This window comes from Balaenoptera physalus, assembly GCF_965194825.1.
Source record: "Balaenoptera physalus genome assembly, chromosome: 12".
NCBI classification, from domain to species: domain Eukaryota; kingdom Metazoa; phylum Chordata; class Mammalia; order Artiodactyla; family Balaenopteridae; genus Balaenoptera; species Balaenoptera physalus.
This window is the reverse complement of record NC_138897.1, coordinates 58,931,394-58,959,083: the sequence shown is the minus strand read 5'-3', so window position 1 is coordinate 58,959,083 and position 27,690 is coordinate 58,931,394. Positions and strand designations below refer to the sequence as shown.

Below are 27,690 nucleotides of genomic sequence, written 5' to 3'. Positions count from 1 at the left end.
AAGCATTTGCTGCTCCCAAATCACAGACTGGCTTTTGCCTATATTGTTCTCAACCCATATACCATTCCCTGGTGAATTCTACTCTGCTTAGTTGTCACCTGGGGAATGTTCTCTGAATCCCAGATGGTAAGATGAGGTATATACCCCTTCAGTATATTCCAATAGCACTTTGTCAATAGCCACCTACCTTAATTATGTCTGTTTCCTGACTAGATTCTGAAGCACTTGATGGTAAGAGCCATAACTTATTAATAATTATATCACTGGCATGAAGCACAGCACACAGCACAATAGTGGTGATCAACATGTTTCTCTTAAACAGATCAAACAAGGGAAAACATATCAACCCCATGAAACAATATAGTATGTAGCAGATTGGGTGTCCCCTTCACTGTGAATGCATATAAACTGGGACTGTATATTACATTGTAGATACCACACAAATGATAGGCAACAGACTATACTCTACAAAAGGAGTTTACTACTGTCACAGAGAGAAACCAGGAAATGTAGCTTTGTGCCTACCTTAGAGTTTACCTAATATATTAAGAATCTAAGCACTGAGTGCCAATGGTTGCTAAAAACAGAGGTAGTCTTCTTCCCTCTAAAAATCAGATTTGAATCTGTTTAAGCCTCCAGATTAGGGGTGCCGAGTAAAACTTTCCACGATGACAGAAATGTTCTACACTTGTGCTGTCCAATATGGTAGACACTGACCATATAAGACTATTAAGCACCTAAGTCGTGGCTAGTACATCTGAGGAAACTAAAGTTTTAACTTTATTTTAATGAACTAAAGTTTAAATTTAAATGGCTACATGTGACTGGTGGCTACCATACTAAACAGTGAAACTCTAGATTTAACCATTGATTTGCAAAAAACACAGAAGGATGATGAAAATGTTCAACTAACTATGGAAACAGAATCAGCAAAATCATAACTGAGGAAAACTATACAGGACAAATGATTCAGTTCCTTCAACAAATAAGTATCAGGATAGTGATTACTCTGTGGTGGGGAGGTAAGAGGCATAAGCAGAAGCGGGGATATAGTGGGCTTCTGAGGTAGATTTTGTTCATGGGTGGTGGTTATAATGATATTTGTCATATAATTCATAAAACTGTACATGTTTTGCTATTTTATGTATTTGTTTGCTTCAACAATAAAAGTTAAAATTTCTTTCAAAGGTGGTTATATGGAAAAGAATATAACAATGTGAGAAAACTAGTTTCAATGTTTGTTCTCACACTATCTAGCTATGAGCAGTTGTTACACTTAATAGCTTTCTAAGATCACCTCCTTGTAAGGCCCTAGGCACACATGCAATGGAAATTAACCTGCATTATAATACTAAGAGAGGAAGACCCTGCATACCTTTACCTAACATAAAATGATGACTTGCAAATACAGCATGAACTATTTATATACAAATAGATGTTTGAAGATTGAGAGACCCTTGAAAACAATTTACTGTCACAATTTAGTGAATCTCTGTACAACCGCTACAGTGTTAATGTATCAAATTATTTCTTCACCATAAAGGCAAATTTAGCCTAAATCTAGTTTGATTTGTTCTGAATTAGCCCAATAAAATTTGCTATTCCACTGCCATCAGAATAATGGCACATCTATTCTCTATCTTTAAACTTAAATTTAAGAATGTTTTGCTATAGTACTGATTCTTGTTCTAAACTAAAATGGACATACTTTTCACTTTGTAGTTCCTGTATTTTCTTTGAATTTTCTCTGTTTTTTTCTTCAATTTCTTCCTTAAGTTCCTTTACCCTGGTTTATAAAGTGTCTGCAAAACAAGTGATAAGAAGAAATAAGTGTTTATGGTAGGTTAAAAAACAGTTCGGTAGTTTCTTATAAACAATTAACACATGGTCCAACAATTCCACTCCTAAGTATTTACCCAGGACAAATACAAATATATATCCATACAGAGTCTTATACATAATTTTCATTGCAGTTTTATTCATAGTAACTCCAAACTGGAAGAACCCCAGATATCTATCATCAGATGAATTTTTAAAGTTGTGATGTACCCATACTACTCAACAATAAAAAGGAATGAACTACTAATATATACAGCGTGATAAACCTAAAAAATGTTAAGCTGTATGAAAGAAACCAGGTGCTAAAGAGTGTGTACTACATGATTCCATGTATATGAAATTGTAGAATAGGTGAAAATAATCAATAAGACAGAAAGCAAATCAGTGGTTGCTCTGCAGGATAGAGGTGGGTGGAGAAGATTGACTCCAAAGGGCCGTGAAGGAAATGTTTTATATGTTGATTGTGGTGGTGGTCACAGTATACACATATGTCAGAATTTATCAACCACTTAAAATGGGTACAATTTATTATATATAAATTATACCTCAAAAATATATTAAATATTATATTGATTGGAAAAACATTATAAAGAAACTTAGCAAGCAATACTTATTTAAAAGTTAGATCAATTCTTGAAGTGAATAATGTTAGAGAAACCACTTCTCTTCTGGGTGACGAAGTGGGTGGTTGAGAGGTGGAAGAAATATCCATAAATAGGATTTATCAATGTTCTGTCAACATATGAATAATATATACTTATTACAGAACAATGATTCTTACAAAATTCACTAGGTTTTTTGCCAACTCCATCAAAAAATATTTAACAGGCATGAAAAACTATTAGACCCACACTGTGTTAGATGCTGAGGTTACAGAGTAAACTTCCAATTCTGAAGTCTATTTCTTTTTTTTAAACCACCCTTTTTAGTTTAAAAGATAAGGAAAAAAATAGTAAGGATCAGCAAATAGCTGTGGAGTACTACTTTTACACTGTACACTGAATTATATCTCTAAGAAACAGCACTTCTCTAGGGGAAAAATACATTTCCATGGGAATGCAAATGAAGGAAGAATGATGGCTGGCTCTAGTTTAAGTGCTTACAATTTCTAAAATGAAATAGTCCATTCTGCATTTAGGAATCAGATTCTCATTTCTCCTTTCTCTGACTTCAATTACTGAAATTTATATGTGTAATCAATGAAGAGAGAAAAAGAAAAATAACCTGATTTGAAAGCCCAGATTAAAGAAAATCTTAAATTTGGTTCATAATAGCTTATCAAATTTAACATCTAACCCAGTCCTCACAAGCAATAGAATAAATCAAAACTAAAGATAGGGTTAGTATTTTGTATGGTTTTTATAGAGGCAAAAATCAAGAAACCACAGGAACCACCACAAATCACTTGACAGCCATCCCCAAACATGGAGGCACTGAATGATTATTCTATGGAAGCCTAGGGACAAAAAGGTGTGCTTGATATTACAGACCACTTTGCAGAAGTCAGTACCACACACTGAATAGTTAAGGTTAATTTACACTCAGGGAAAAGTTTTTCAACAATCTTGAATTATTTTTTAATTTAAAAACATATTCCAGTGATAGTATAATAAGCCATGAAGAAATAGACAGAAGTAGAAAGTCACCATATTTATTAGGAGATGAAAAGAGTAGAGCATGAAGCTCTAAATTGTGTGAAATTCTGTAGAGCTCTAATGGTATCCAGATGTTTTACTAGAGAAATCATTACTTCCAATATTGTTCACACTTGGTTTCTAGGGCATGTTTATCAGTGTAACTCAAACTCCATGCATTTAATTACACTGCTTAAAGCTCATAGGAAAGGTGGTTGTCACTGAAAGAGAAATGGAGCTGGTAGATAAATGTCAAGCTGAAATGGCAGAGCACAAGCTTGGCAACCAAAGGAAGTAAACAAAAATTCAGAGGTTTCAATAAAGCCTCAAAGCATTAGCTATAAATGCTCATCAACAGTAGTAATGAAAATAACTTGGCCTGCAGCAAATAAGAAAATGATTTTTATGGAGAAAAAGGGTAACAGATGCATAAAAGTGCACACAGAGCTGAAATAGGAGAAAGCTCCTCAACATTAGTTATACCCACAACCGTATGTAGTTATACCTAGAGATATATGTATGTAGGCCCCTATAATGTGTATGCAAGAACCACACATGATAATACTGGCACTCTAAACCACCAGAGCTTGCTACCAGGCAGACAGAAACCTTAACAAAGTCTTATATGTTGCTCCAGTTTGAAAGCAATTCTGGAAATATTTGCACAAAAACAGTCATTTCTTTACAACTTAAACAGACCACCAACTCAGATCCAGAAATGAAATGCAAAGATGGGGATATAAAGAAGGGGAGAAAACTACTTCACAGTCATTTGAAAAAGAATCATAGTTCACATTAAAAATCTAAATACCTTGTTTTAAGTCAGGTTTTGAAACAGTCTATATGTTAAAAATGATTCTCACCGAGAAATATTGCTCAGCTTCAAGCTGATCTTGTAGCTCCCGCATCTGTCCTTCATTTCCTCTGTATTGTCTTTAGACAAAAGAGAAAACAGTAAACAAATGCTCCTATTTATACTAGACTTTATATTATTCTTCGTTTCTTAAAGTTGCTACAATAAAAAAGGTTTACTAAAGTAACCTTTGTTTCAAAAAATCATTCTTCAGGGACTTCCCTGGCAGTCCAGTGGTTAAGACTGTGCTTCCACTGCAGGGGGCGCAGGTTTGATCCCTGATAGGGGAAGTAAGATCTCGCATGCCGCGCGGTGCGGCCAAAAAAATTTAAAAAATCATACTTCATTATACAGTATTACTTTACTAGTTATATTTGGTTAGGCCACACTTCTGCTCCTTATTAAATGATACTATGAAAAGTTGAGGGAACAGTTTTCTACTGAAGGTCACTTATTAATTGTGGATTAATCCACAATGCAAAAATAAAACTAAAAATGATATTTTTTGGTAAATTTTTGTAAAGAAAAGCTTTCTTAGGGATACACTTAAAATGTCTTATGCAGTAAGTAGACTATTAAAAACTTGACCATATTTAATAAATAATAAGAATAATTTAGTACTATATTTTATGGTCAATTAAGCACAAGGGTGCGGTGGAAATGAATACTCAGGTAAGGAGTAAGAAGGGAGGCAATAACAACAACTGACAAAGGAGGAGTAACACAGATAAAGAGACAAGTACATGTACAGAATACATACACATAAACACTGCTCACAGAGAGGAAAGGACTCAAAAAGACAGAGACACAATGCAACCCAAAGACATAGCTATTCAACAATGAACAATTCCATCTGCAGCTGCTAGGTTTTCATATTAGATAGTAACAGCTTTTTATTTTCAGCATATGGTTGACAGAAAGTACATAATAATTATTAGTTAAATGCTGAGTGAAAGTTATTTCGGGAGAAGAAAACTACAAAACACATTACTTGGTAAAAACAGTGGCTCTAAAAGGGGAAAAGAATTTCACCAATATAAAGTCAACAAAATCAAAACCAGCAATTTTACCTAAGAATTACTGTGTTGTAAATGAAGCTGGCAAATGAAGACATTATAACATAAATTTGGAGGAAATAAAACGTCATGGTCTGGCATAAGGTATCTTTGCTATTAAATTTCTGAACCATGTCCTTATACAAATTCTGAAAGTCATACTGACACCTTGCTTTGTCCCCATTTCAAGTAAGCGGGCACATCACATCTCAGAATAGAAGAAAAAGGACATTTTGCATTTTGAGATGAACCAAAGAAACAAGATAAAACAAACAAACAAACAAATACAGGGCCATCATGTCTAATGTCTAATTCTAGTCTCTAAAATAAAGAAACCTTAAACATTTTCTGTAAGGTACTAAATCCTTAATAAAAAGGTTATTCCTGATTTTTGTAATTCTAGTGTGAAGAAACATGATGACTTTCGTAGATATGAAAATCATATGAGAAAACTGTGTTTTTCCTACCATAAACAGACATTGTAAAGTCAGTAGTCTTGATAATGTCCTGTTTTTTCCCCTTTAAATAACTGTGTTTTTTATTTAGTAAGCCTGTCTTTCCAAAGCCTGAACTCCCTTGCAAACCTTCTTTGCAAATAAAGTCTTTTATTTTTTCTAAATGCTTTTTCCTAAATCTTCCTTTCACAAACTCTAAGTACATAACCTATACACACATAAAATATGAAACACATAAGCAAATGCTAAACACAAAAAAGAAAGAAATCAAGAATGTTATTTCCGAAACTTACTTTGTAAGCTGAGCTAATTCAAACTCTAATAATCTCTTTGCTTCCAATAAAGTATTTATCTCCTGTTTCATCTGCTTTTCTAAACCTTTTAAATTGTCTGCCTCAAATGCTTGGGTCTTCAATTCATTTTGTAACAACAGTCGCTTATTTGACTCCTGCTCCAGTTGCAGGGATAGATTCTTAACCTATGAATGAGAAAAATAATTGGGATTGTAAATCTCTTTAGTAATTTATTAGACATTTGAAAGAATACTAATCAAATCTCAAGTACATTATAATTCCTTATACAAGTAGAAAATATTAGTATTGTAATGAGTCTCCACTGTTCTATGCATTTATTACTGCAGAATTTAGTGTTAAATCAAATTAATTCCCAAATTTCAGATGTGAGATCTTGGAGGGAAAAGAAATCTGGTTTCTTTGTACCCCAACCTGTATGGAAATTTTGGAGAAGGTGAGTATAAAAGTCACTTTTGGGGGGACATTCCTAAATTGTATTTAAATTTACCTGCTCTTTCATAAATGTTTGTACTCTAATCTACAACCCTCCAGAGTTTATAAAACAAATTGAATATATATTTAATTCAACTCAATAAATATTTATCAAGTACTTATCAGGCGTTAGGACTAATAAACTGACTCCACAGTTTAACGCTTCTTTTGAAATCTAAATACAATGCTCCTCTTTGGGATTACTGGATACCTGACAATAAAGAGGTTCTTCTCTCTCTCTCTCTCTCTCTCTCTCTCTCTCTCTCTCTTAAAAAGCAAATGGTCAGTTTCTTCAGGGGAGGAGCTGTGACACTTCTTTACAGTTGTACTGTCACAGTGCAAAATGGTATAGAACCTATGGTGTGAATGTTCACTATACGAAGATGAAAATTTTAGGAGTTAGGGATATAGTGGTGACCTTACAGCAGTGAACACAGATACATATAGGTTATTTTATTAAAATCTCCACCATGTTGTTTAAATTATAGATAATGACTTTTTAGTAATAACAATGATATTCTCTTTTATAAGATGAACAAAATCAGTATTATTTTTCTTACTTCATCCTCCATCCTTTCTTTATTTTCAGTCAAATGCTCTAGCTTCTGCTGAGATTGTTTTAGATCAACGTCTAGCATGGAGCACTGCTTCTCAATCTGAACAACCCTATTTTCAGCCTTCTCTCGAGCTTCTCTCTCTTCCTTCAGCTTTTTTTCCATCTCTGTGAAAGAAAAAGTTACAAACATACATCTAAAGAAAAAGACTAATGCTTTTCACTTTCATGGGCTGTCTAAGACAACTAGGTGCCAAAAATCCCTACTGTTTTTATCCTGGGACTCTTTTAGAGCTATTCATTATAGAAGTTCTAACATTATGAATTATTTGTATAGTGGGATCTCTAAAGGAAGAGAGTCATAAAATATAACTAATCTTCCAAATCCATCCCTTGCCCAATGATCTGAGAGACTATTCAGTGCCATTTTCAGACCAGAAGGTGAAAGTATAGCTGGAAAAAAGTGGAGTATCTAAGGAGAAGAATGGAGGTAGTTCAGATAAAAGTAGAAAAATAAGATTGTGGTTATTAATCTATACCTAGCATTCTTCCAGAAAAGTTTCTGAGGCTTAAGGCTGTGATGTAAACTTTAACTTATGCAACTCAGACCAGATTCCGTGATAGTATAATACCTATTTTAATTATTATCAGAAGATATTAGTCTACAGTAAGGTTCCCTTTTTGAGATATGGTAACTAAGGTTCTGAAGGTTAATTTTCTAGGGTCCTGCAACTCTTAAGTTGCACCATCAGGTTTCAAACTTAATAAGTCTGCTTTCTCACTTTCAGACTGTCCTCTAGGTGACAAAACAGAAACCATCAGAATGGAGCTTCCTGAATAATTCCCAGATTTCTGGCTTGGGCCCCTGGATGTTGAACACCATCATCCATAACCATGATAATATCTCCCATTTACTGAAAGCTTTCTACGTACAGGCAGTTTAGATGCATTTTCCCACCTAATTTTTTTTTGTTTTTTCATAGTCATAGCGTGGCTAAGAGGCAAAGTAGATTTGTCTGATTACAAGCCTGGTCTCATAAAAACTAGATAGCCGTTAACCAAGACAGTCAGAATAGGAGTAAGGGCAGGTCTGACAGATAAGGTCACACGTTTTCCCTTCAATAAACTGAATTTAAGGTGCCAGGTAACACTTCCAGGTTACAGTAGGTTAAGAAGTGAGTAGAAGGTGAAGAAAAGGAAGACATCTTTTTATGTTTGGCTATAAAGGGATGGAATAAAACAGTGGCAATTAGTAAGGATCACAGGTTGCTGCAAGGGTTTGTCTTTTTTTTTAAGATGGGAGAGACTTGTACATGTTTACAACAAGAAGGAATTCAGTGGAGGAAAAAAGGTTGAGAATAAAGAGGAGAAAAAGAAATAATAAGTTGAGATAAGAGGCTGGATCTGAATACAGCTAGAACATATTAGCAAGGACAGGAAGAGGATCACCCTCCTGTAAGATGAGAAGGAAGATAATGAACATGGGTAAAGTAGTAGGACAGGTTGATTAAGTTAGAGAATTAGATTCTGAGGGGTTCACACCTATGATTTCACAATTTCTTTTTGAAATAGGAGAATGTTCACCTAAAATTAAAGTGATAAAGAAATGGCATAGGAAGCTTGAGGAGAGAAATATAAGTTTAGGAGAAGGAAATCACGAGTGACATACATAAAACTGACAGCTCACCTGAGGCTGGAGACAATACACTGGGATAACACCCATCTGAAGAACTATTTGAAGCAATGAAAAGTGGCCGGCTAGTCTGATCTAGATCTGTTGTGCTTAGAGGCATAACACAGTGGAAATACAAAGGAATGAGAGAGTTGAGGTACAGAACAAGAAAGCAGATGAATTAACAGACAATGAGTTCCAGAATGGATCTCGAAGAAAACAAAGGAAAGGGCTGAAAAACTGGGAGAAATGAGAATCCACTGACTTTTACAGGGAGTAGAGGTTAGTATAGGGAGTAGAGAATGGTAGAGTAAGAGAACTAGCAGGTGAAATTATCATTTTAAAAAATGGAAGGTGTCAAAAAAGGAAGGCACCCTTTTCCCAGATCATCATTTATAATTTCTAAGAGTTTAAACTACTACACAATAAAATTTGATGAAAATCAAAATATTTTTGTTGGCATTATTTAAAAACTAATCATGTAGAAAATATTAAAACTGACACTTACCACACATTGCAACAGACTTGGCCTCTTCAATAGATTGATGTTTGTCAGTTAAACGAGCTTTGGTTACTTTATGTTCATTTAGCTCTTGTTCTAACCTTTGCTGTAATGATTTAAGCTTGTAGTTTAAATCTATTTCTAAGTTATTCTTTTCCTGTAAAATGAGAATGAGAGTCATGTACTATGCTGTGCAAAAGGCACATCATTAAATCTTATATTAATTAATATCCCATAAGAGATAATACATGAATCACATTGGCTTGAAATGTTACACCATATATACTTAAATATTTTTATTCAAGACAACTTTATTTTTATACTTCTTGTATATTTCACACCATCTATAATGTCTTACTTTAAAAATCACAATAAGCACATATAATTAAAAGCAAAATATCACCTTTTTTCTACCCCCCACCCTTCCCCATGTGAATCATTAGCCATGGCTGATGGCAGGGCAGAGTTCTGTTATGTTCAGGAGGGTTCACTGCGAGGATCAGAAATGAATAGGACAATTCTTCAGTTCATTTAAAAATTTTTGCTACCGTTTAAAAAAACTGATCTCTATTTACATTTGCATCTACACCTAGATTTACCTTGCTCTGACAAAAGAATGTCAACATGTATTCCATTCCTGTTTGGGTACTTCTACTCTTCTTCTTTCATCCTATTTCCAAACTTATACCAGACTTAGACATCAAAAAGCTATTCTAAATGACACAAAACATGTCCAAAGGACAAGATAAGTGGTGGATTTTCTGATCATTTATCTGAGGATCTAGTAAACCTACAACATTTCAGGGAGGTAAGCTAAATCTGCATATTACCTATTTAATCCTTTTCTTAGCAAGGTAAGGACAGAGGATAACCAATGGCATTTTTTGACTGTTATGAAAACTCTACATGCAAAGGCCAATTACATTATGTATGCTCTTTACTATTTTGCTAACTCTTACTAACGAAATGGAAAAAGCACACATGGTCTACTACATACTAATCCTTTGTTTTCCTTCTTCATAATTAGTAAGGTTTAGCATCTTCATCTTACCCATGTACAAAAAATGGGGGAAAAATTCTATATGAAGAGGTATCTCCAAACCAAAGCAATTTGTGATGATCAGATAATATCAGATATCTGATACCCTTCAAGGGTAAAAACAAACAAATAAAAATAACACCCTAAAAAGCCCAAATTAAGACCCACATACACCTCCACACAGCAACCAACAATAAAAACTTCTAGAAATGTAAACATATAAAGATTAGGAATGAATGATCTTTTATAAAACCATCCTATAATATCTGATAATCAGTAAATACTATCTCATAATTGGTATATGTTAAATCATTTACCTTTTCTGAATGATTAAGCATGTCTTGAGCCTCTTTTCTTTCTGCTTCCACTCTTTCAAGATTATGTTTGAGATGCTTCACCTCCTCTTGTAAAGATGTAATTCGAGCTATCAAGTAAGAAAAAAGTTCAAGTCACATAGTCATTGAAAGAGAAATCTTTTTTTTTCCAGCATGATCATTAAGATAAAAAAAGTTTAAAATCTCCTGATCAGACAGAAATTTATTAAGTGTTTTCTTAGCAGTATATACAATAACTACAATACATAGTGATAAAAATGTTAATTCTAGTTGGAGATCATCTAGTACATATTCCTCATTTTACAGATGGTCAAAGAGATAAGCCTGAGCTTCGTCCAGAAATCAGATCTGAGTCCTAATCGAGTGCTCTTTCCCCATGTTAATTAAGGCAAGTATTTAAGTGCTTTTTTATGTATCAGACATTCTGAAAAGTGTTTAATTACTCTTAAACTTAATGAAGAAAAACTCCATTACTAAAGAAACTAAGTTTTAAGGAATTCAAGTGCTCTAACAAAGCTTAGTTTTAACCTACCTGATGCTCATGTCATGCAATGGTAGCAACTCACATATTTAGAAACTCTACTCATTAAGATATGCTTTAGGTTTTACGTTTTGAATGCATAAGTACTTAATAAACACAATTTAATACATGCAGAATCTAACATATATGAATATAATTATATTGTCTAGTTCAAAAGTAAAAACCTATTTTCTTATTTTGTGATTCAATGTGGCCTAAGATTTGACGGGGAAATGGATAAAGCACCCTAAAAGACCCGGAAAAAATTTGTACTTCTTAAAGTTTAGTGTTTAACTTGCAGTGCTTGCCAAAGTCTTCAAGGCACTCAACCTGCCTCCCATATTTTACTGTTTCTGAAGTAGTTCTTTAATGAACAAATGAATATTAAATCTTTGGCACGTGATAAGGCTTCTCTGGTAGGCTAGTTCTAGGATCTAGAGAGCAATGAAGCGATTTTATTTACACACACAGGCAATATGGCATTCTGTTCACATAGAAATATTTTCATATAGGAGAAAGAAACACCTGCTAGTTTCTTTCAAATGGTTGAGCAAAAATACAGAGAATGTGTGTGTTTGTATGGAGAGAGATAAAGCAAACATGGCAAGATGTTTAAATGTTAAAGTATTATTTAAAAAATGCTTCTTCCTGTATTTATAATAAATAATAGGTTTTAAAAATCTGTAGAAAGATAGTATATTCAGGTTAAACTGAATTTTTGTGTAGAAGTTGTTCATATAAACCAACTCCCAAGAAGACAAAGTAATGAAAATATATGGGTTGAATTCATTAGAGTCCTAGTAACTTTATAAAAGGTATGTTAAATATATTTTATTTTCCTCATTTATTGTACTTTTAAAAAAATGCTAGGAAGAAACTATAACTTGTCCGTACAATACATGAAAGCAAAAAAAGCTTCATATTAAAAAATATATATATATATATATATATACACACACACACACACACACACACACACACACACATACAGTGGAAGGAATAAGAACCAAAATATAAGGGATCATAACCAAAGCAGATCAAAACAATAAAGCTTCTAGAGGAAAATAGGGAATAATATCCTCATGATTTAATCAAAGAATTCAATAGGCCACACTAAATAGCACTGACCACAAAAGAAAAAAAAATAGGACTACATTAAAAATAAGAAAAGTAAGACCTCTTGTTCATTGGCAGACAGCATTTAAGAGTGAAAAGGAAAACCACAGAGTGGAAGAAGATAATTATGGTACATGAATTTGATAGGGACTAATATCTAGGACTTCCACAAACCAACAAGAAAAAAGCAAACAATCCAATAAAAAAAGGTGAGGGGGGGGCAAAAGACTTGAAGAGCATATCACAAATTGCCAATAAACATGTGAAAAGTTGCTGCATCTCGGACACCAGGGAAATGGAAACTAACCCCTAAGGAAATACCATCAGGCACCACCTGAATGGCTAAAACAGTAAGACTGACCAAACTCAGTGGGGATGAGTACTATCCTTGAGGAGGCAGTGGAACAACCAGAACTCTCATACATTGCTGGTGAATGTAAACTGGTGCACCTACTTTGAAATACTTGGGTGTATTTACTAAAGCTAAATATACTCTATGGCTCTGCCACTTCTAGGTATATACCAAAAGGAAGCATATGTATGATTACCAAAGACTATGTACAAGAAAGTTCATATCAGCATTATTCATAATAATCCGCAAATGGAAACAATCAGAATATCTGATTTAAAAGACATCACCACAAAATAACTGATAAATTGCAGTGGTCATACAAAATACTTGGAGTACTATACAGCAAGAAGAACAAACTACTGCCATATACAACAATACGGATGAACCTCACAAACAATATTGAATGAAATAAACCAGAAACAAAGGAGTGTTTTCTGCATGATTCCATATATAAAAGTTCAAAAACAAGCAAAACTAACTTACGTGTTAGAAGTCAGAACAGTGATTACTTCGGGGAAAAGGAGTTAGTGACTAAGCGGAAGTACAAGGGAACTTCTGGGCTGCTGGTAATATTCAGTTTCTATATGGGTGTGTTCATGCTGTGAAAATTTTTCCAGATACATATTTTTTATTTATTTTAATATGTACAGATATGTTAAGTCTCAAAAACAAAAAAAAACTCACTGTGAAAAATCTAAATATGTTAAAATCCCCAAATATGAAATCTACTATCTAAATTTGAGGCCCATCAACTATATATAAAAATTAAAAATAAAGGAATGGGGACGTCCCTCGTGGTGCAGTGGTTAAGAATCTGCCTGCCAATGCAGGGGACATGGGTTCGATACCTGCTCCGGGAAGATCCCACATGCTGCAGAGCAACTAAGCCCGTGTGCCACAACTACTGAACCTGCGCTCTGCAGCCTGCGAGCCACAACTACTGAGCCCATGCACCACAACTACTGAAGCCCATGTGCCTAGAGCCCGTGCTCCGCAACAAAAGAAGCCACCGCAATGAGAAGCCTGCGTGCCGCAAGGAAGAGTAGCCCCCGCTTGCCGCAACTAGAGAAAGCCCACGTGCAGCAATGAAGGCCCAATGCAGCCAAAAATATAAATAAATTAAAAAAAATTTTTTATATATATAAACAAACAAACAAACAAATAAATAAATAAACGGGCAAGATACAATAGGAAAGTGCAAATTAAAGGAAAAACCCCTCAAGGTCAGATATATTTACTATCATCTATAATACAATTTTAATCCAGTAAGAAGATACAGAAGTCATAAAACCTTAACACACCAAACAATGCTGCATTAAAAATATACAAAAGCAGGGTATTATGAAATATCCACAGCTAACATCATACTTAATAAACAATACAAAAAGAAAACTAAGACAATTCCATTTATAACAGCATCAAAAAGAACAAAATACCTAGGAATAATTTAACCGAGGAGGTATAAGACTTGTACACTGAAACTAAAAAAAAAAAAAAAAAAAAAAAGTTGAAATGAATTTTTTAAATACCAAAATAAACGGAAATATATCCTGTGTTCATGGATTAGAAGACTTAATATGTTAGGATGGCAATACTACCCAAAGCAATCTATAGATTCAATGCAATCCCCATAAAAACTCCAAAGATATTTTATGCAGATATGGAAAAGCAGATCCTCAGATTCATATGGAATTACTTGCAGACCAGAATATCTAAAACAGCATTGAAAAAGAACAACAAAGCTGAAGAACTCAAACTTCCCATTTCAAAACTTGCTGTAAAGCTACAGTGACCAAAACAGTGTGGTACTGGTCTAAGAACAGACATATAGACCAACTGAATAGAATTGAGAATCTAGAAACAAAACTGTATACCTATAGCCAATTGATTTTCAACAAGGATGCCAAGACCATTCAGTGGGGGAAAAAGTAGTCTCTTCAACAAGTGGTACTGGGACAACCAGATATCCACATGTAAAAGAATGAAATTGGACCCCTACACATCATACCATATACAAAAATTAACTCAAGTTAGTCAGACCTAAATATAAATGCTAAAACCATACAACTTTTAGAAGAAGACACAGGGGTAAACCTTCATGATCCTCAATTTGGCAATGTATTATGATATGACACCAAAAGCATAAGCAACATATATTAAACTGGACTTCATCAAAATTAACTTTTGCACATCAAAGGACATTATCAAGAAAAGTGAAAAGACAAACTACAGAAGGGGTGTAAATATTAGCAAATCACACACCTGATAAGGTCTAGTATCCAGACTCTAAAAAGTCAACAACGAAAAGACAAAAGACCCAATTAAAAAATGGACAAAGGACATGAGCAGACATTTTTCCAAAAAGGATATACAAATGGCCAATAAGCACATGAAAAGATGCTCAATCTCATTACTCATTAGGTAAATTAAAGTCAAACCCACAGTGGGACACCACTTCATACCCACTAGGGTGGTTATAACCAAAAAGAGTTAAATATCAAGTACTGGCAAGGATGCGGAAAAACTGAAACCCTTGTACAATGCTGGTGGGAACATGAAATGATGCAGCCATTGTGGAAAATAGTCTGGAAGTGCCTCAAAAGTTAAACACAGCATTAGCACATGACCCAGCAATTCTACACCTAGATATCCAAAAGATCTGAAAACAAGTATTCCAATAAATACTTGTACATGAATTTCATAGCAGTGTTATTCACAATAGCCAAAAGGTGGAAACAACTCAAATGTCCATCAACAGATGAACAGCTAAACAAAATGTGGTGTATACATACAACAGAATATTAGCCATAAATGAATGAAGTACTGACACATGGTACAACATCAATCTTAAAAATATGCTAAGTGAAAGAAGCCTGATACAAAAGGTCACATATTGTATGATGTCATTTATATGAAATATCCAGAACAAGTAAATTCAGAAATATAAAACAGATTGGTGGTTGCTAGGGGCTAGGTAGAGGGGCATATAAGGAAGGAAAACTTAATGGGTACAAGGTTTTCTTCTGGGTTAATGAAAATGTTTTGGAACTAGATAGACAGGTAGTTGTACAACACTGTGAATGTACTGAATGCCACTGAATTGTACACTTTTAAATGGTTAACTTTATGTTATATGAATTTCACCTCAATAAAACAATATTAAAAAAAGCTGTTAGAAATACAAGGGGGCTATGAGAAAAAAGACTACAGTCATAGTGTTAACTTTTAAAATATGTTTAAAAATTTGGCAAATCAAAGACACAAAGAATAAATGGAGTCTTAGAAAACTGGTTAGATTAGAAAATGGATCTATTGTTTTTCTTCCAAAAGTCAAATCCAAAAACATGCCAAGTAAAAAACTTACACAATTTCCAAATGCCCATGTAACAGTTAAAAACAAAACAAAAGTGCATTACACTATGATATACTATTCCCTCAGCCTATTTTTCTATAGACATGAAGCTAAGAATGTTTTTTTCATTTTTAAAGGGTTGTAAAAAAGCAAAAAATAAGAATATGTAACAGAGATCGTATGTGGCCCACAAAACCTAAAGTATATACTATCCAATTATACTTGGGAAGTCATTTCCCATACACATGAAGAAGCTTCTGCTCAATACTGTACATGGAGAGCATTCAACTAGGAAACAATTGTTACTGTGCCACAAGGCTAGCCTCCCAAACTATAAGAAATTTATACCTGAGGGATCTGAAATGTCTTAAACCATAAAAAATCAACGTAAAAATTTTACGTGTGCATGTATGCATGTTTTACCACAATGCACCTTGCATGTTGAGGCTCATATAAGTTTTGTGCTTTTTAATGTGTGTGAACTTTGATTCACATTTAAATTAAAAAATAAACCTTAAAGCATTGAAAAAGGATAAACATCAACAAAAGGTCATGCTATGAATCTTCCTTAACTTCACCAATATCTAAAAAACAGAGTCAGTTAAACCCATTGTTGATGAACACAACAATGACCATTGTTGATGGTCTCATCCTTGAAAGCAAGCACTTCAAGCTCAGCGTTATCTGGAAAATCACAGACTTAAAGAATTTTAGAATTGAAAGAATTTATAGGGGTCACCTAATCTTCTTGGTTTATAAATAAAGCAGAAGAAGTGACCTGCACACAGCTAATAAGCTGTATATGAAGAGGCCTAGAGAAGCAATTTAAGGAAGTGGAGTATGAGGCTTTTCTAATACATATAATGAGGATACTTTCTTGGTTATATTCAGATCTATTTTAAGCCTAGTCCCTGAGAAATAAGATTGCAGAACACTCCTCAGCTAAGAACCAATGGGAGATCCTAATTTCTGTTTCCAAAGTCCAAAAACTGACCCCGACCTCTCTCCACAGAATTACAGCTAATCATCAAGCCCCATGAGACCCCAAACTATGTTCACATCCTGTGACTTAGGTTAAAATGGACTATCCCACCCCCTACTTTTCCCTGAAAGATCTGGCAACTTCCATGCATATCTGTTTTGATTAGGTAGTATGGATGCTGTTGCTGACAGAAACAGAAAAAAATGTGAGAAGTGGAAGCCAGGAATCTTGTTGAAAACAAAATGATTTTATTACCATGACCAGTTTGTGAGTCTAAAAGGAAACTTTTAGACCACAAAGGCTGCTGATATCTCTAGTCCTAACCTTTCCAAGTACCGAATTCTTTATTTGCAATGGGATTCCCTTTCTGCAGTTTAATTTCTATTTCTACTAACAATGCGTGAGGAATTCCCAGGTTTTAACAGTGATAATCTTCTCTGCCTCGTTAGTTCCACTTTGAGTAAGACTTTTGTGAATTGGGCACTTTTAAAAATTAAGTTTTCAGGGACTTCCCTGGTGGCGCAGTGGTTAAGAATCCGCCTGCCAATGCAGAGGACACGGGTTCAATCCCTGCTCCGGGAAGATCCCACATGTCGCAGAGCAACTAAGCCCATACGCCACAACTACTGAGCCTGTGCTCTAGAGCCCACGAGCCACAACTACTTAGCCCACGTGCCGCAACTACTGAAGCCCGTGTGCCTAGAGCCAATGCTCCACAAGAGAAGCCCCTGCAATGAGAAGCCCGTGCACTGCAAAAAAGAGTAGCCCCCGCTCGCCGCAACTAGAGAAAGCCCGCACACAGCAACAAAGGCCCAACGCAGCCAAGAAATAAATTAATTAAAAATTAACTTTTCAGTAACTGGCTGTAAAATTGGAAATATCCACATTACCTCCATCACAAGGGTGCCTGAGAGAGTGAAGAAATTACAATTTGATACAAATTATCCTGAAACAGAAAGAATGCTAACCATTTCCAGTATTAGCAAGGTCATTTTCTTTCTTTTTTATTGAAGTATAGTTGATGTACAATATTATATAAATTACAGGTGTACTATATAGTGATTCATAATTTTTAAAGGTTATACTCCATTTACAGCTATTATAAAATACTGGCTATATTCCCCAGGTTGTACAATAGATCCTTGTAGCTTATTTTATACCTAATAGTTTGTACCTCTTAATTGCCCCTCCCCCCACTGGTAACCACTAGTTTGTTCTCTATATCTGTGAGCCTGCTTTTCTGTTATATTCACTAGTTTGCTGTACTTTTTAGATTCCACATATAAGTGATATACAGTATTTGTCTTTCTCTGACTTATTTCACTTAGCATAATCCTCTCCAAGTCCATCCATGTTGCTACATATGGGAAAATTTCATTCTTTTTTTAATGGCTGAGTAGTATATTCTGTAGTATATATATACCACATCTTCTTTATTCTTTCGTCTGTTGATGGACATTTAGGTTGCTTCCCTATCTTGGCAATTTCCATAGTGGCTGCACCAATTTACATTCCCACCAACAGTGTATGGGGGCCAAGGTCATTTTCTTTATGAAGACAATATGATCAAAAATATATTACCTTACACACTTAAAAATTAAGATGGTAAATTTTATGTTTTTAGCTACAATTAAAAATAAAATATAAATTTAAAAAATTACCTTCCATTGATAGACAGATAAACAAAATGTGGTATATATGGTATAAATACAACGGAACAGTATACAACCTTGAAGAGGAAAGAAATTCTGATACATGCCACAACATGGATGAATCTTGAAGACATTAAGCTAACTGGAATAAGACAGACACAAAAGGACAAATAATAACTTCTATGAGGTAGTCAAATTCATAGAGACAAAGTAGAGTGGTGGTTACCAGGGGCTGGGGAGAGTGGGAAATGGGGAGTTACTGTTTAATGGGTATAGATTTTTTTAGTTTGGAATGATGAAAAAAGTTCTGGAGATGGACAGTAGTGATGGTTGCATGACAATGTGAATGTATTTTATGCCACTGAACTGTATACTTAAAAATGGCTAAAACAGTAAATTTTATGTCTATTTTACCAGAGTAAGAAAAAATATTACCTTGTAGGTCTCCAATCATCTCAGAATCATGACCTCTGTCTCTTCGTTCAGCTTCTAATACAGCTTGCAGCTGGTAATAATCCTTGTCCATCTGTGACTTGGAATTCTCCAAAATTCTGCTTCTCTCCTGCAATTCTCTATTCAGGGACTCTAGCTGAGTAATTGATTTGCTCATCTCGGTGTGACTCTTCCTTAATCTTACAGCTGTGTCTGATTCTGTCCTAAGTAAGTCATTGGCTTCTTCTAGCTAATTAAAAAAGAGAGCAAGAAAATAGTTTTTTACCAAAACACAATCAAACTTATTTTGATTTAAAAAAAAAAAACCTCACTCCAAAAACTTACCTGCTTTTGTAATTGTGCCAGCTTCTCATTAGCAAGGTGTGAATTCTGACTGACTTTCTTTAAGTCTTCCAACTGATCCTTTAATGTAGAAACTAGAAAATGAAGGAATAATATGTAAGTTTTCATAGAGAAAACATATAAATCCCTTTTAAAAAATGAAATTTGGTCTTAGGCCATAAAAGTCAGCTATATTAGGTCCATATTCCACCTTGGAAGTACCTACATTTTAAATTTATCAAAAAAGTATAGCACAGGATGCAAAAACAGATTTGTTTCCACTGCTGTAATATTTTAAATTCTTTTATTCCTTTCATAAAGGTTAATCTATTAGTGAAATGATGTAAAGCTAATTTTAATATTATCTATTTTTGAATAGTACAAATCTTTGATTAGTTCAATTATTTTTAAAATGGTTCAACTAGTGGCAGGGAAGGAATAAAGACGCAGACATACAGAATGACTTGAGGACACAGGGTGGGGTGGCAGGGGGGAGCTGGGACGAAGGAAGAGAGTAGCATTGACATATATACACTGACAAATGTAAAATGGATGGCTAGTGGGAAGCAGCCGCATAGCACAGGGAGATCAGCTCGATGCTTTGTAACGACCTAGAGGGATGGTATAGGGAGGGTGGGAAGGAGGCTCACGGGGGACGGGGGATGGGGATATATGTATACATATAGCTGATCCACTTTATTATACAGCAGAAACACAACACTGTAAAGCAATTATACTCCAATAAAGATGTAACTAACTAACTAAATAAATAAAATGCTTCAAAATTCAAAAGGTACCAAATGGTGTATAGTATAGCATGAGTCTTTCTCCCTCCACGTCGTCTCCCAGCCCCTCTGGCTCTCCTCCCCAGCAACAACTATTACTAATTTCTTGCATATCCTTCCTAAGATAGTCTGTGTATCCATACCCTAATATATAAAAACACAAATATAGGGCTTCCCTGGTGGCGCAGTGGTTGAGAATCTGCCTGCCAATGCAGGGGACACGGGTTCGAGCCCTGGTCTGGGAAGATCCCACATGCCGCGGAGCAACTAGGCCCGTGAGCCACAACTACTGAGCCTGCGCGTCTGGAGCCTGTGCTCCGCATCAAGAGAGGCCACGATAGTGAGAGGCCCGCGCACCGCGATGAAGAGTGGCCCCCACTTGCCGCAACTAGAGAAAGCCCTAGCACAGAAACGAAGACCCAACATAACAATCAATCAATCAATCAATAAATAAATCTTTAAAAAAAAAAAAAACACAAATATATATATATATGTTTTCACATGCATATCTATATATAGACACACACACACACACACTTAAACATATATAGATAAGCAATCTTGTTTTAAACAATCTGTACTTTTTTTGGTGAAGATACATTTTAGAGATTCTTTTATAACAGTTTATAAAGAGATACTTTATTCTTTTTTAAAAAATATTTTTAAATTCTTTTTTTAAAATTTATTTATTTATTTATTTATTTATTTTTTGCTGCGTTGGGTCTTCATTGTTGTGCGAGGGCTTTTCTCTAGTTGGGCTACTCTTCGTTGCGGTGCATGGGCTTCTCATTGCGGTGGCTTCTCTTGTTGCGGAGCACAGGCTCTAGGAGCGTGGGCTTCAGTAGTTGTGGCATGTGGGCTCAGTAGTTGTGGCTCACGGGCTTAGTTGCTCCGCAGCATGTGGGATCTTCCCAGACCAGGGCTTGCACCCATGTCCCCTGCATTGGCAGGCAGATTCTTAACCACTGCACCACCAGGGAAGCCCAAGAGATACTTTATTTTTTTATAAAATGCATAGTATTCTACCATATACACTAAAATTTATTATACCACTGATTACATTTACATTGTTTATAATTTTTGCCATTTTAAACAATTCTAAAATGAATAGCTTTGTTTCTATATCAGTCTGCATGCACACAAGTGTATGTGAAATAAATTTCTAGAAGTGAAATCACTGGATCAAAGGATGTAGAAAGCTATTTTAAATTTGTAACACTAATATCAAAAATTCTAGTCTTGTTCTAAAATGTGGCTACTTGTTAGGAGTGCCTAGAGAGCTTATTAAAAATACCAATGCCCAGTCCACGTGTCTAGATCAATTAAATTAGAATTTCTGAAGTTTAGGCATTAGTTTTCTTTGAACTTTCCCAAGAAATTCCAATATACACACAAGGATAAAAATCACTACTCTAGCTAAAACATTACTACTGAATTTAGTATGTTATACATAAATTTTGGGACATGGGTATTTAGCTCTTGAGGTGTCTTAGGACTGTGGCTTCAAAAATATATAACAGGCACTAAATTTAAGACCACCTCAAGATGAAGATCTCAAGATAGTGCTAGAAATTCCAGTGTTTTTCAAAGGAAGTAACAATTTACCTTCATTTTCTACATTCCTCCTCTTCTCATTTTCCTGTTCTGCTTTTCTTTGGTACTCATTAATTCTATGCTGTAGCAACATTTTCTCCTTCTCAACCTGAGACACTGTAGATTCTAGGTTTCTTCTTTGATTCCCCTGAAATTATGAGAAAAGTTACCACTACAATTAATACTCCTCATTTATTCAAGGGAATACTCTGTTCTTTTTTAATAAAGTACACAATTACTTAAGATAGATATTTTGGTTTCAAAATCAGATAATACTTCCTAACAACAACAACTTTCTAATAGTAGAATTAGCTTGCCTTAGAAGAAAACAGTGAGAATCCCCTTATTTTAACTAGACATACAAAATTTTCAGAGATTTAAAAAAAATTCCTGATATAAAAAACCCTATGAATCTTGTCAGACTGAAGGTCAAACACATTGTATTCGAACACATTAAGATGAACACATTGTATTATATTACCAATATTTTGGTTTATTTACAATCCTAAATTTTAAGACATGAAATATAAAAGGCATCAGATAATAACTATATATTTGATAATTAAATGGTGCAAAACTCAAATGATACCAAAGATTAGAGTGTTTGTAGTAAGTTCACCAGTCCCTGTATGAGGTCTCCCTTAATCCCCTATCTCTGTAACAACTTACCTTTCCTAAGATGTTCTATGTATGTACCTACTAATGCATATTCAAAAGTAATGAAAGAAATATTTATTTTAGAAAATGAAACTAAGGGGAGGGGAGGGTTAAAGAAAAAAATACTCCAAATTCCACAACTTAAAAAAATGTATCTTCTGTTTCTGAGTTACCACTATCAGCATATTCTGCTTTTGATGCTTCATTTTTATCTTTAAGACTCCACACTGGACAAACCTCCTTTATAGTGCATGCTTTTCTGGGCTTTTCCATTTTTAAGTGAAATCCATCTTTTAAGTAAGATGCTGTCAGAGAGATTTAGTAAAATTTGACAGAGATCATCCAAAATCTTTCCAATTGTAAGATTTTATCATTCTAACTTTTATATTTTCATTTTTAAATTTTGAAATTTAAAATTCTACATTTAAGAAGTTGCAAAGACAGTACATGTACCCTACCAGTCAGTTTCCCCTAATAGTTACATTATTAACAATGGTACAATAACAAAATCAGGAAATTGATATTGGTATAAAGCATGTGTAGTTCGATGTCATTTTATCTCATGTGTAGATTCACGTAACCACCACCACAATCAAGACACAGAACTGTTCCATCAGCACAATGATCTGCTTCTAGCCACTACTTATAGCCACATGCATCCCTCACTTCTCCCACCACCTATATCCCTGGCAACCAATAACAGGAGGCCCTCCATCTGTATAATTTTGCCATTTTGAAAATGTTATATTAATGGAATCATACAGTATGGACCTTTTGAGATTAGCTTTTTACATTCAACAAAATATCCTTGAGATCGATCCAAGTTGCTGTGTGTAACAACAGTTCATTTTCCCAGTCTACAGCGTCTTCATCCTCTTATCAGGGTCTCTCACAGAGAAAGTTCTGATGAAGTCCAAGTTATTGAATTTTTTTCCTTATATGGATCATAGTTGTGGTGTAATGTGTAACTCTTCACCAAGCTGCAGGTCCCAAGGACTTTCCCCTATTTTTTCCCTAGAAGTTTTATATTTGTTATGTCCCTATTTAAATCTATGGTCTGTTTTAAGTTAATATTTGCATAAGATGTGAGACTGAGGTTGAGGTCCATATCTTGGCCTATGAATACCTAATTGCTCCAGCACCACTTGCTAAAAAGACTATCCTTCCTCCACTGAATTGCTTTTGCACCTTGGTCAAAAATCAGCGGGCCATGATTGAGGGATACTGATCTATAGTTTTCTTTGTAGTACTGCCTTTGCTAGATTTTGGTATCTTGGTAATTCTAGCCTCATAGAATTCACTGGGGAATGTTCCCTTCTTTTATATTTTCTAGAAGAGAGAGTGTAGAATTGGTGTTAATTCTTCTTAAAACACTTGGTAGGGACTTCCCTGGCGGTCCAGTGGTTAAGACTTCCCCTTCCAATGCAGGGAGTGCGGGGTTCGATCCCTAGTCAGGGAGCTAAGATCCCACATGCCTTGGGGCCAAAAAACAAAAACAGAAAACAGAAGCAATACTGTAACAAATTCAATAAAGACTTTAAAAAATGGTCCACATCAAAAAAAAAAAAAATTCTTAAAAAAACACTGGGTAGAACTCTCTAGTAAAACCATGTGTCCTGAAGATTAATTTTTTGGGGAGATTTTAAATTATGAATTCACTTTAATAGTTATATAGGGCTATTCAAATAATGTATTTCACATTGTGTGAGTTGCGGCAGTTTGTATTTCTGGAGGAATTAGTCCATTTCACCTAAATATTACACTTACTTGTTTGGAACTGTTTATAGTATTTCCTTAAGAATTTTTTTTTTTTAATATCTGTAGAGTCTGTAGGAATATGCCCTGTTTTATTCCTGATACTGATCATTTGTGTCCTTTCTTTCCTTTGACAATCTTGCTAGAGGTTGGTCCATTTTGTTGATCTTTCCAAACAGCTGGGTTTTTATTATCACTGATTTTCTCTATTATTTTTCTGTTTTCAATTCCACTGATTTCTGCTCTTTATTTTTCCTTCCTTCTCCTTGCTTTGGGTTTATTTTTCTCGTCTTTTTCTAGGTTCCTGAGGTAGGAGCTTAGATAACTGATTTGAGACTTCTCGTCTTTTCTAATGTAAACATTTAGTGTATACATTTCCCTTAGAGCACTATGTTAGCTGCATCCCACAAATTTTGTTGTTTTATTTTCATTTTCATTGTTCAAATATTTTTAAAAGATGAAGATCCATAACTTTGAAAAATAACTTTATGAGATATAATTAACATTCCAAAGTATTTTTTCATTCCCCTTGAGACTCTTTGACCTATGGATTATTTAGAACTGTGTTGTTTAGTTTCCACGTGTTTGTAGATTTGCCTGATACTTTTCTGTTATTCATTCTGGTTTGGTCACATTTTGGTCAGAGAACACACTCTGTATGATTTTAATTCTTTGAAATCTGGAGAAGTTTGCTTAGGATGTGGTCTATCTTGGTGTGTGTTTTTTTAGTGCTTGAAAAACATGTGTCCTTTGCTGTTGCTGGGTGGAGGGTTCTACAAATGTTGAATAGATCCTATTGGCTGATGGTGTGGCTGAGTTCTCCTATATGTTTGCTAATCCTCTGTCTAGAGAATGGTATTTAAAAAGTCTCCAACAGTAATCGCAGATTTGTCTACTTCTCCTTTCAGTTTTATCAGTTTTTGCTTCACAAATTTTGTAGCTCTTCTGTTTGATGAATACAAATTTAGGAAAGTTACGTCTTCTCAGAGGATTGACATTTTTGTCATTCTGCAATGTCCCTCTGCCCCTGGTAATTTTCTTTGTCCTAAAGTCTACTTTACCTGATATCAATATTGCCATTGTTACCTTCTTTTTGCTAATGCTTACATGCTGTATTTTTCCATGTTCTTACTTTTAACTTGGCTATATTGTTACATTTGAAGAGAGTTTCTGGGGGACAGCATACAGGTAGGTAATTTTTAAAAATCTACTCTGACAATCTATCTTAATTGATGTTGCATTTAATTTACATTTAATACAATTACTGATATGTTAGAGTTAAGCCTCCCATTTTGTTTTGTCCCATGTGTTTTTTCTTGTCTTTCTGTAGGTTACTTGAACATTTTTTGGAATTCTCTTTGATTTACTAGTGTTTTTAAGTGTATCTCTTTGTATAATTTTTATCAGTGGCTGCTCTAGGTATTACATTATATTACTAGTGTTGGCATATTACCAGTTTGACTAAAGTGTAAAACCTTACCTCGCTTTACACCCATTTATAATTGTCTTAAAAATTTCTTCTATATACATGGAGAACCACATTAGACAATGCTGTCATTTCTGCTTCAACTGTCAACTGTAACATAAAAGAACTTAAGAGGAGAAGGAGAGTGTAGTGTGTTTACCCATATTCTAGAACCATGTTGAAATTTTAGTACATAAATTTCAGTTCAGTGGTTCTTTTTTTTTTTTTTTAAAGATTGATTGATTGATTGATTGATTGATTGCTATGTTGGGTCTTCGTTTCTGTGTGAGGGCCTTCTCTAGTTGCGGCAAGCGGGGGCCACTCTTCATCGCGGTGCACGGGCCTCTCACTATCGTGGCCTCTCTTGATGCGGAACACAGGCTCCAGATGCACAGGCTCAGTAATTATGGCTCACGGGCCTAGTTGCTCTGCGGCATGTGGGATCTTCCCAGACCAGGGCTCGAACCCGTGTCCCCTGCATTGGCAGGCAGATTCTCAACCACTGCACCACCAGGGAAGCCCAGTTCAGTGGTTCTTAATAGTTGAATTTGTCTGTCTCTTTCTGCTACAGTTCCAGATTCAATTTCTGATCTGTTGCTCCTTTCTCACCTTTCAACTATTAAGAACCACTGAACTGAAATTTATGTACTAAAATTTCAACATGGTTCTAGAATAAAACCACACAAAAGAAACTAAAGTATAATCTAATTTCACTTGAACCTACAGCTCCAAAGTGAGGCTTTCATCATAATTCTTTGGTCCTGTTCTGTATTGCAACCTATAAAGTTCAAATGTAATTTTCTCAGAAAACAATCTGAAAGAGGGAAAAAGTCTCAAAAAGGAAAACTTCTGATTAGAAAACAAAAAGTACCTCTTCATCCAATTCTTTCATTATCTTGTCGAGTTTTATGTTTGAAGTTCTGTAAAAGCAAAAGCAATACAGATTATAGATATATTTACTTTTTATAGCTTGGGGTGAAACACCACATTCCTTACTTTTCCATTTAGCTAAGATTTCTTAACCTTTCTTGTGTGTGCTGTGGATCCCTTTGGCAGTCAGTCTGGTGAAGCCTATGGCATTTTCTCAGAATAATATTTTAAAAGCATAAAATACATAGGATTAAAAGAAACCAAAATTATACTGAAATAGTCATAAACTTTTTTAAAAAAGTATGATTCATTAATATATGCATTTTATTAATATATTAAATAAGATCTAGCAGCAGTAATTTTGAAGTAGTAATGAGCATAAATGGTATTTAGAGATAAATAACAACTGCATTCTGAGATAATATTTGTGATTTCTATTGGTAATAAAAAATTCACAGCTACTGCTAATAACTGTGGATTATTCACTGTGTTCATAATTAAAGAAAATGCTGAATTTCAGCTAAAGGTTACAGAAAAGATTCACGTTTGTCACCCAAGTTTAAGGACCTCGATTTCCATCCATGGATGCTTTAGGAGAGGTCTATGGATTCTAGATTAAGGATCCCTGAATTCCCTCATGCAATACTCGCTACTAAACAAAGATTAACCATTTAACCTTTAATATAAGAGTAAGTAAATGACGGGAAAGGTGGCATATATAAAGCAGTAAATGCACCACTTGGCAACTTGGGCAAAAATCTGAGATAAACTGAAAGTGTATTATTATCTCCATCACAATTCATTTTTGGGGCTTTAAACCTATTTCTGAGCTTCAAATCTGTAGTACATGCAACATTTCATATGGATGTCTTACCAAATAGCTCTTTCAGCATGTCCAAAGCTAAATGAATTCCCTCTGCCCGGCGATCCCTCCCACAATACCAACCTGCTTCTCCTCTACTGTCCCAAAGTAAAGCACTCCGCCTGGGAATCCTCCTTGACTCATCTTCCTCCCTCATTCTCATTTAGGTGAATAAATGTCAAATGCTGCCTAATTAACCAGGGAGTTCTTTTTTAAAAGCAAATTTGATCTTT

The 27,690-nt window shown here is 34.7% G+C and overlaps 1 protein-coding gene across 1 annotated transcript in view; it reads right to left on the bottom strand.

Moving 5' to 3' along the window:
- The window catches only part of ROCK1 (Rho associated coiled-coil containing protein kinase 1), a 143,893-nt gene that overhangs the window by 24,092 nt on the left and 92,111 nt on the right, over window positions 1-27,690 (bottom strand). Inside the window, 11 exon segments of the mRNA XM_082418593.1 lie at window positions 1,709-1,791; window positions 1,797-1,802; window positions 4,337-4,406; window positions 6,130-6,314; window positions 7,182-7,342; window positions 9,355-9,505; window positions 10,705-10,811; window positions 19,132-19,378; window positions 19,474-19,565; window positions 21,861-21,996; window positions 26,597-26,645. Of these exon segments, the coding sequence (XP_082274719.1) occupies window positions 1,709-1,791; window positions 1,797-1,802; window positions 4,337-4,406; window positions 6,130-6,314; window positions 7,182-7,342; window positions 9,355-9,505; window positions 10,705-10,811; window positions 19,132-19,378; window positions 19,474-19,565; window positions 21,861-21,996; window positions 26,597-26,645 (1,287 nt within the window).